This window comes from Adiantum capillus-veneris, chromosome 26 (assembly GCF_014529385.1).
Source record: "Adiantum capillus-veneris isolate H3 chromosome 26, ASM1452938v2, whole genome shotgun sequence".
Taxonomy (NCBI): Eukaryota; Viridiplantae; Streptophyta; class Polypodiopsida; order Polypodiales; family Pteridaceae; genus Adiantum; species Adiantum capillus-veneris.
In genome coordinates this window covers 62,703,445-62,714,379 of record NC_140956.1, presented here as the reverse complement: position 1 = coordinate 62,714,379, position 10,935 = coordinate 62,703,445, and the positions used below count along the sequence as shown (strand labels likewise).

The 10,935-nt window shown below is 44.3% G+C and overlaps 1 protein-coding gene across 2 annotated transcripts in view; it reads left to right on the top strand.

Annotated features, from left to right (window-relative positions):
- The first annotated feature begins 6,575 nt into the window (after positions 1 to 6,575).
- Positions 6,576 to 10,935, top strand: part of CHIP (carboxyl terminus of HSC70-interacting protein) — a 53,901-nt gene continuing 49,541 nt past the window's right edge. Inside the window, exons 1-3 of one of the 2 annotated variants that reach the window (XM_086501816.1) lie at positions 6,576 to 7,171; positions 7,814 to 7,881; positions 7,969 to 8,032. In XM_086501816.1, the coding sequence (XP_086357942.1) occupies positions 7,061 to 7,171; positions 7,814 to 7,881; positions 7,969 to 8,032 (243 nt within the window). In that variant the 5' untranslated portion in view covers positions 6,576 to 7,060. Of the gene's footprint in view, positions 7,172 to 7,534; positions 7,739 to 7,813; positions 7,882 to 7,968; positions 8,033 to 10,935 lie in introns of those variants that run through there. The other variant, XM_086501817.1, reaches the window with a different exon arrangement.

Genomic DNA, 10,935 nt, shown 5'->3' with positions numbered 1-10,935 from the left:
AGAATATTAGGAAAGGATATATATGGTCGGGTTGTATGATCGGCTATAGTTGTTTTGTAACTAGTCAGAGGATATCTACTGGAACGAGTCGGTTTTGTAAAGGGAGAGTCTCCCTCGAAGTGATATGGTGCCGGGGCATGGTCTGCAGGTATCCCATGGTTGTAATCTTGTCTCCTTTCTTCTGTTAACATAACCTTCACGCTTTGTTGTGGAAAAAAAAAGGAAACTTTGAAGGTCGTTTTGTTGAGGAAGTTCTCCGTTCTTTGTGAATGTAGCACGACACTGTCCACAAAGCAACAGAGGCTATCCTTGGTGGATTGTTCCCCCTACGCTCTTGCTCTTGACCGACTGCTTTGCTCAAGGCTTCTTCAACCAATCCCACTATTGTCTACTTTGTAATTCGCTATTTATTTCATGAGTGCTCTTAGTAGCACAACTATTTTTGAAGAAATTCTCTCTAAAAATTTCCTCGTGACATGGAATGATCTACTATTTTCAGCATTCAACATAAACATAGCCCTCCTCTTTCTTTCGACATAGCCTTTCAATGCGGAAATATTAGGGATTTGAGCTATATTTGTGCGATTGTCACTATTCTCCTTTGGTTTTAGGCAACATTTTTCCTTTTCCTGGGGCATTATTGAATTTTCAAGTGGCATGATTGTTATAAGCTAAGGCAAATGTGTAGCTCAAAGCGGTGGGGCAATGGGTTTAGATGAGTTGAATATTAAAGATCTTAATAAGCTTGCCTCGATACAACCGGCAAACTTGGACAGAATTCTAGCAAACATCGCCAAAAAAATTGCAAGAGATTTCTTTCTGTTGGTAATTCGTTGGAAGGTCCTCTTCATAGATCTTCTCACCAAGGATTGTTATAAGAGAACGAGAGAGTGAGAGAAAGACGAAGAAGAAGTAGAAGAGAATTTTGACAGCAGCATCATACAGCAGTAGATTTAGCGCAGCAGCAGCAGCTAGTCTTCAAGAAAAATCACAAAGATAGCTGCAGCGCCATTAAAATGGCGGCAATGAAGGCGCAACACCTCATTACTGTGCAGGCGGTAACGCTGATGACGGTGATACTACTGTGGGTGGGCGATCTTCAGTGGCAGGCGATGGCGGACATGACCTGCGATGGGGGCGACAGCCCGCTCTTGGAAGACTGCCAAAATCTGGTAAACAACCAATTCAGCGACAATAGCAGCGACGTCGTAGTTGTGCAGGCCCACACAGCCTTCGAGACTGACATGGCCACCTGCCGCGTACAGATCCGCAACGGCTACGACAGACCTATGTCGTACCAGGCCATCGCCGTTAGCTATTATCTCTACGACGTCATCTTCGCCTGCGTCGTCAACGGTTACCCCGGCACCAATCTCATAGACAGCTTTGTAGAATTCGCCCTCATGCACACCTGATGGGAATAGCGTCACAAATATAACTTGTCTAGGAGGTCAATCCCTATAATGTTGATTTTGAGGTGCCTTGCCATTAATAATTTACATATAATATTCTCGAATAGCTATGGTGCCTTGCGTGGAATAGGGCAAGGGTTAATCTGTGAGTCTTCTTGTCTAACAACAGGTCTAATGCTGTCAGGCAATTCGACTCCATTTGGTGGCCTCTCTCCCCTCTAACCCCTATCGCCAATAATCAGAGAAGGACGGCACTTCGATGTCAGGACAAAGAAATCACCACTTGGGGAGTTCTTTGGAATGGGAAACTACACAGGTGGAAATCAGTTGAGAAACTTCTTCTCCAGTTTTCCCTTCAACCATGGGAACTCATGCTCATTTTATACAGACTTGAGGTTTTACCTAGTTCAGAGCTATGGAAGCTCTCACTTAAAGAATGTGTCCCACTCAGTGCCTTTGGATGGAAAGGTGGCTTGAAACTCCAACACGGCCCGCAATTGAATCTCGGAGACATCACTCTCTCATTGCATAGCACATTGAACAGACGGTGGAACGTCAGCCTGGACAGGAAGCAGTTGATGTTCAAATTCAAGAAGCTGTGGGACACGTCAATACAACCCAAGAAATCGGTCCTCCTTTGGCTTATACTCCACAAAGCCCTGTGGATTGGGGAGAGAAGCCTTGATGCAGGGATATCCATGGGGATCTATCTCAGATGCAATGTAGAAGTGGAGTCTTTATTTCATTTATTTTTAAGTTGTCCGCAGTCTGCTATTATTTTGTCTCCTATAAATTTTGTTTTCAAAAAATCAGTCTGTTGGAGGCAACTGCTACTAGGAGACTCTATAGGCATTCTGTCCTGCTATTGGAACCGAACTAGGGCTGAATTTCTATGGATTATCTGGAAATTGAGAAACAGTCATGTGTTTAATGTGGCTTACCAAGCTACAAGCCTGAAAGCGCTATTTGTGAATTTCAATCTACAAGTGTTCAAAACAAAAATCAGCGAAGCCAACCTCTACTATCTGAGGAACTCGATAATTAAAGACATAGCTTTTCAATGCGGAAATATTAGGGATTTGAGCTATATTTGTGCGATTGTCACTATTCTCCTTTGGTTTTAGGCAACGTTTTTCCTTTTCCTGGGGTATTATTGAATTTTCAACTGGTAAATGTGTAGCTCAAAGCGGTGGGGCAATGGGTTTAGATGAGTTGAATATTAAAGATCTTGATAAGCTTGCCTCCATACAACCGGCAAACTTGGACAGAATTCTAGCAAACATCGCCAACTAGTTTGCCATGATTGCTTTACTGTGCACATGGTAAAAATTCAAAAAGTGATAATGATGTGGCTCTTACCTCATGGCATAGTTTGTGTTGATGGCTCGTTAGCATATCTCCTCTCTCGAAGCTGTCACCAGAAGCTCTACGACCTCGCATCGCAAATGAGATTTTGCATTAAAAGATGAATGGAGTTGAAAATTAACACATTATTATAAGAGATGGAGAGGTGAATTGCATGCATTGCAATGCTTGTGCCCATAAAAAAAAAGAAAAAGCCATACGTATGTATGGTGTGGAGTTGGCACCGTTCTCCACATTTAAAATAAAACCGTAGGGAACGTGCCCTTCCCCCGCCACTTTTATCCTCTCCAGTGTTGAAGGGGGACTTATGCTTCTCCTCTAGTGTTGGAGGGACTTTTTATTTATAAAAATACTCAATTTTACAAGAAAGAACTCGTTACCCATGTTGATGTGTGTAATTCCACCTTGCCATGTCGTGGTGTATTGTCCATGTATCCCTCTGTTGGCAAAACAAAATTCTTCAGGTCTTGTCATCGTCATGTACAAATGCAATCAACACATCCAAGTGCCAACATTTCAAAGAAGAAGCCCATAAAGAACTTCTTGTTCTTTCATGACGACACCACATTTTGCGTACATATCAACCAAAGAACTAGCAAGCACATCTTTCTCCAATAGCCTCTGGCGAACAATGCTATCAGTTCCGGCCCTGCCCTGTGGAAAAAATCCTGCAATCAGTTCATTCCAAGAGTCCACACTCAAGATAGGAAGCTTCTCTTGAAGTTTTGGGGAGAAGCCCTCGCTTTGCATCTGCTGAAACAGCCTAGATCACTTTCAAATGGTTTTTGCAACTCCTGAGGCTACCTCACGTGAGGTTTTGCAAGCCAAGCAATTATTGTTGTCGTATGTACATTCTATATTGACAATGGATGATTTAGCTACTCTTGAGGCCAGCTTTACTGAAGCCGAACGGCATACATCTTGGTCATTGGAAATCTCTTGAATGGGATGGTCTTACGATTGAATTTTTCCTTCGCTTTTGGGATACTCCACAATTTGTCGCCCTCATCACCCCACCCACCCGTAACAGTTGCAGAAAACCGACTGCCCCTCGACTATGGACCTACCAACCATATGCTACTTAAAAAACTAAGTGGGGCACCTCTCCCTCCTAACTGCTATGCATGCTTCGTTTTGCTATGCAAGCTCCAGCCCCTTCCCCCTCCTAGTTGTTGCGCAAGATTTGAATGTTGTCCTAGTTGCCACCAAGCTATTGTGAATGGTTCAAAGCTATAATTAGTTGTCAATGCACACTGCAATTCTAGGAGTTGTTGTCCAAGCGATGCTGAAGGGCATGCTATAGTCCGAGTTGTGGTGTGCTCCTCAACTTGCTCTCGACCACCACCCCAACCTTGAAGCATACCTAGCAGCTTCCACTTAATGATTGCCAAACGCCCAACTCTATCGCCTATTATGTTGGTGCTTTAGGGAGTGGTGGTTGCAGAACCAAGTTATCAAGCTACCATTACGCAAACATATTGTTATCATATTGTAGTCATTGTGAAATTACATCCAAAGATGAACCTCATCAACCAAATTTTGTGCTTTCTGCTGACCTACACCACATTTGCATACAAGTCGTCCATGGCATTGCACAACACTCTTCAATAGCCCCTAACTTAATATATCATCCTGCCCATATCAACATCTTGCCTAATGAAACATGCCGTCTCGATGCAAGCATAGGTGATTGCATTTGGAGAGACTCTCTCGCTTGTCACCTGCTGAAAACAACCCAAAGCTTTGTGGCGCATACCGAGCAATCAGTGCATTCCATGGGACCAACCTGCTCACGCACACCACATTTGGCATACATGTTGACCCAGGCAGTACCAAGCTTGTCACCTATTGAAAACAGCCCAGAGTTTCTTGGCGCATATCCGGAAATCAGTGCATCTTACGAGATGAACCTGCTCACCAGTTTCTTTGCATGTCGACCCAGGCTGCAAGAAATCAATAGTTCATGTCTCATGGACATGTTTGAGTCAATGTTCCAGTTTTGGGAAAGGGAGAGAGGTTGATAGCTAACTGTGGGTTTGCATGTAGAATAACTTGAGAAACATGCTAGCTAGGAATAATCCATTGATGCTGATTTTCTTACAATTTGGGCAAGCAAGCACAGAGTCGGGTGAGTAATCGAAGCAAGGAATATGGAGACACAATCGGTTTGCTGCTCCTCATGGAAAATTTGAAATCTTGGGAGGATAGTCAAAGGCGGTTTAATGTCAGCACGAGGATCAGTGTCACAAATCCTTAGGATTAAAAGACCATCAAATGGGTATTTAGTACTTTTCCATTGATCCAAAGGATCAGGCACATGAATATAGGCCACGATTGTTGTGGCTTGTTATTGCACATGATATTCACTATCACATAAGCAGGGCAAGAAGCTCACTACTTGCCTAAGTTGTTGCATCATTGCCAAAAAAAGTATTGCCAATCTTGGGCTGTTGCATCAGCAGAGATAGCTTAGCTTGGGAGCTCTATCTCATGAGACTATAGGAATGAAAGGAGCCACTTTAGAATGCAGAACAACTAGTACCTTGAAAACTCTTGAGTCTCAGTCGCCCTGACGAAGCTCTTGGAACCTGCTCACCCATTTCTTTGTTGCATGCTGATCTCGCGCATCTATTTGGGGAAAAACTAGTTTGCCCCAATCCAAGCTGTAGAAGGTGATGATGCAGCCCCCCAGGTTCTGCTGCTCCTTGGAGACAAATGAAATGCTTCCATATGTCGCCCGCTCATTCAAATACTTGCTGGCCTGAATACATGGTTTCCATTTAGGATTTTTGTTACTCATCTCATTTTGTCTTTGCAGCGTCCAAGCCTCGAGCTCATATGAACACACAGCGAGGCCACAATTGACAAGGTATGCGACTTGAGCACTTTTCAGAGAGGGAGAAAGCGCGTGCGAGCGTGCCTATGGGCCGTGGACCTGAGCGTGCACGCCACACACACACACACACACACACACACACACACACACACAAAGGAGGGGCTTTCTGGGCGATGGAGGAAGAGGACGGAGGGGCCAGCAGGAGCGGAAATGCGAATGGAGACGATGATAGGGTAAGTCAATGGGAAGATGGGCTGCCCTCTGTCAGAGACCTCACTCCTCTCTCTTAGTGCCTCATCTCGCCGCAGAATTCAGCATCACATCTGATATCCCCCCATGCCGCTCTGCTACGAATGTCAGCCGCCGACAGAGCTTCACATCCCATGTTCTCCATACTCAAGAACACCCCTTCCTTATCCTCAATCAACAGCCCTCACCCTTCCCCCAATGCCACGGACACCCAACTGCATCAACATCCGCACGTAAATACGCAGGCATATACACACACAACCCCTGAGCTCACTTCAACTCCCAGAAGCTTCCTCCCACACAGTGTTGGCCACGAGAATGCGGCTCACCCCCCTGTCCTTGATGATGAGATCATGTCCCTGCCGTGGGCTCTGACAGCAGTGAAGGTCCCAGTAGGCTTGATGTAGATGCAGATGTGGAGCCCGAAGAGGTTGAATCAGCCCCAGCCGCTCTTTAGAATTCCATTGATGATCCCTCTGCACACAAGTAGCGCAGTCGATTCTTGCTTCACGAGGCTATTTCAAGCCCCTACCTTTTTCAACTCCTTACCCACCCGATTTAGTTTCAAAAAATAGCTTCCATACCTTTTCGGAGTGTTTACCCAGGCCACCCGCTCTTCCTTACGTTTTCTCAATCTATTTCTGCCCCTCCCCTTTCCAAGTTGTCTCTCCAATGAAGATGAGCCAAGTGGAGTGCCTCTCCTTTCAAGGTTTCTAAAATTGCTCTTAGATAATCAAGGTAAAGATTCCAGCACAAGGAGACGCAGACGACAACCCATTATCCATCTTGACCTTGTAGCGGGGCTTTTCTGTGCAGACATAGTCACCGGGGTGATCTGGTGTGCAAAAGAGTAGACCGCTTCTTGATTTTACGCCCGTGTTACGTATCTGCGAACTCTTTCTCGTCATCGGCATTTAACTGTGGTTCCTAATACCCGATTCTTCGTATGTGATTCCTTCCTTCAAATTTGAGAGACGCAAGAAAGAACGGATCAGCCTCTGAATGAAAGCTCATTTTCTTGATGGTTGTCGCATAGTCGGGAAACCCTAGCAGGACAGAAATCATTTCAGAACCCGATCCTTTTCTCATCTTATAAAATCTGCATTGTTGAGGGAGTTCTTGTACTTGCCTGCTTAGACTTTGGGCACATTATGCAAACAAACCAAGCCTTTGTAGAGCAGGGTAACTTGAGATAAAGATGGCAACAGGATTCGGTAGTGCTGACAAGCAGGCAGAGCTTCTGAAAGACAAAGGCAACTTATATTTCAAGAAGGACAGATTGTTTGCGGCCATAGAGGCATACACTGAGGTACATCTTATTCGATAACATTTTGTACGTGTGGGTATGACTTGGGTAAGAGCTGGGCTTTGGCTCTTGTGGATCCAAGTCTTTACCTTGAGTACGTAGGCAGGATTGCTTCTTTAGCTGCATTGTGCAATCAATTGCTTCCTGGAATATGCTATGCCTTTGGATGCTTCACATTTTGCTGACAAGTTCCCAGTAGGAGTGCATTCGGGTAGGACATACTGTGTGTTCAAATAAGTTTGCATTAACAAATAAATTATTGCTGTGCGTTCAATTGCAATTGTGAAGGTCGAGATTGTCTTTTGATGTTCATGGTTCAACAGGTTGGTTTTGACTTCGAAGCCGTTGATCGGTTTGCAACTCTAGGTTTTGACGGTGGGATCTGAGCTAGAGCCAAAAAAGTTCCTTGTTTTGTTGGGCTAAGAAGTTCCCCCTTGGGACATTTAGATTTGCTGCTGCAGTACAGTCAATCTTTTTTTTATTGTTGGGTTTGAAGGGCCCCCCATAAAACCTTTCGATCCATTGTTTTAAGCTGGTCAATTCTTTATGCTGTGCATGTTCTTTCTCTGGGTAATTCTTCAGAGCAACAGTAGGTCTAATGTGCTTTGTGCTCACTTATCAATGTATTGATTTCCTTTGATGAAGGCAATTACGCTGTGTCCCAAGGTGGCTACCTACTGGACTAACAGGGCACTTTGCCATAAAAGGAGAAAGTACAAATTCCTTCCTTAGTTTTTCCCCTTTCACTCTCTTGACTAATATGGTAGTTTGTGTATTTAGCGACTGTTTTTCCATGCTAGTGATTGGGATCGTGTGGAAGCTGATTGCAGAAAAGCTTTGGAGATCGACAAGAGCTCTCTAAAGGTATTCTAATGCAATTGCTTAGAAAGTACTTTTTTTATGAACCAAATTAGCTTGGTAGATCAAAATTGCTGTGAATAGGTTAAGAAGTCAGTTGTTTGATGGGCAATGTTTATTCTTGTTAGGGATTGTTAGTTTGCGGAATTGCTTTGGAAACTTCTAACCAACTTCGCAATGAATCTTGAGATTCTTTTCTTCAAATTGAAAAGAGAAAAATGTTAAGAGAGGAAGGGAGACTTTAATGAATTGTCACTTTTAGCCTCCTCTTAGGTTTTGATGAATTTTGAGAAAGAGTGCACAAGGAAGGGAACATACGATCAAAGCTTAGAGAAGCTCCTTTGATGCATGCAGACACATTGATAAGGTGTATCATTGCTGAAAATGCATGGACTGAGCATTCAGAAACTCTTTTCTTGCATTGTTGATAATGTGTGCCTTGCTTCCTATCAAGAAAGTCATGGTATGTCGTATGATAAACGAGGTAGCTCCTTTTTAGCAATGTACCAATGCTCACAAAAGAATAGCCATATGGTATTTGTCAAGGAAACTCTAGGTTTTGACCCATAGAACTTTAGTCTTTACCCAATCTAACAATTATTGATCTGCCCTCATAAGCCTCATGTCTGTGGCTTTCCCCAGAAAATTCAAACTATCAGAACATCAAGAGAATCTAAACATGCAAGCTATACCAGCATGTTGTTTACATTCTCCTTGTATGTTCATCCTGTAGGACCCACGACTCATACAATACATCAACACGAAACCCAAAAGTTAGGACAATTAGGCAAAGCTTACCCAAACCACCTTCTTAGATGTTTATCCATTCCTATGACCATTCTTAGGAACCTACAATTGCTTGGCAAGACTTGAGAATCCACTATGAATAGCAACACAAACAAAAAAGTGCAAAATCATTAAACTTAAATAGGGAGAGAGGAGAGTCGATGTGGCATGGCCGAGTTTTGAGCCAAGACGCACCGGCCCCAAAGAGTGGCCCCCCTTATTGTATTTCTTTATCATTATACTCGCAAAGGACAACTCCCGAGGGTCCAACTCTCTCCGAGACTCTACGTCCAGATCCTCTTAGAGTGACTCTAGGGACACTTATAAATAGTATAAGGATGCCCAAAAGCAGAGCCCCAAATGCACTTAATCCAAAAGCACAAACCCCCAAAAGTATCTGCTGCAAAAAAGCTCACGTAAAACTGCCAAATTCCAATAGCGTAAAAAGCAAAGATCTGTGTAGCCTTGCACGTGGCGTTGCTAGTGCAAAAACCCAAATTTCTATACAATCTACCACATCAGCATTCGGTATAGCCCTGCCACGTCAACAGTCAGTGTGTTTTACGAAAATCTTACGAAAATCTCTCTCAGAGATAATCTTTTGACTTTTAAGGTTTTATGCCCCTCGATTGGTGCTCCATAAGTTCTTTATCTCTTGTCCATTCGGCCATTTCTTTTTGAGTTGGGCATGCCACGTCATCACTTTGTGACTGTCACGTGCGCACTGCACTTGGGCCAGGTGGACAAGCTTCTGCTACAGTCTAGCATCAGTCGTAGTCTAGCTTAGGATTTAACGGGGCACTTTGTGAGCCTCTAGCAAGACGTGCATGCCCAAGCGGGTTACAGTTGCATATCCTCATTTGCACGGTTGAGTCACTTAAGCATATAGGCATATGAACATTCACTTAAGTCATTCATTAATAATTGACTTTGACATGACATTTATTAAAAGTAGGTAGGGCAAATGGCTAAAAGACCTATAAAAGAAGCCCTTTGGGCTAGAGACGGGTAGAGGAAGCAGAGGGGGGACTAGTTCCTGCAGTACCCCGCAACACAAGCAGCAATTCCAGCGTTTCCTCTCAGCAGCACCAGTAGCGTCTTTAGAATCCAGCAGCACCAGCGTTTTCAGATTCAAGCACCAATAGCGTTTTGAGAATTCAGCATCAGCAGCGTTTTCAAAATTCAGCATTAGTAGCGTTTTTTAGATTTCAGCGTTTAGCCTCGCAGTCGCCGCCGTTCCCGGCGATAGCCCATAGCCTCCTTGCATTCGCAGATTTCAGCAAGCATCCCTAGCATTTTCAGCTTTCAGCCATAGCCTCGCCGTACAAGCATCTCTACCAAGTATCGTCGTCTAAGTACCCCTCGTCGTCGTCGTCGCCGTCATCGCAGTACCCCAACATCTAGCACCTCTTGCGTTTTGGCATGGCTCTTGCCTAGCTCATCGTAGGGATCATCAAGACCTCCGTATTATTAGCACCAAGTACCTTCAGTACCCAAAGTACCCGTAGTACCAAGCACCAAAGTACCCCGCAATATTAAGTACCAAGTACCAAGTACCAAGTACCCACAGTACCCAACACTTTGCCTCTCAAGTACCAAGCATCCACCGCAATATCCAGTCCTTAGCCTCAACAATACCCAACATTAGTAACATCAAGTACCCGTTAGCATCTCAGATTCTCAGTTCTCAGCATTCTAGCCTTGGGACCCGACATCCCGTGTCGTCTCTCTTTTCTCTCCATATCTCAGTCTCTCATTCATTCGGCGATAGCAAATCATCCCACAGCCTCCTCCTCCTCCTCGTCGTCGCTGTACCTCAGCATCTGACACCCCTTGCGTTTTGGCTTGGCTCCTCCCTAGCTCAACGTAGGGATCATCAGGATCTCCGTGTCCTTAGCATCCAAGCACCAACAACACCAAATGTCACTTGCGTACTTCACTTGCTCCACGTGGACATACTTCTGCCATAGTCTAGCGTCAGTCTTAGCGTAGGATCTAGCTTGGCACCTTGTGAGCCTCTAGCAGGACGTGCATGTCTAGGCCGGTCATAGTTGCATACCCTCTCTTGCACAGTACAATCATTTCAGCATGAGCATCTTCCAAAGCATAGAACCTTTTTAATT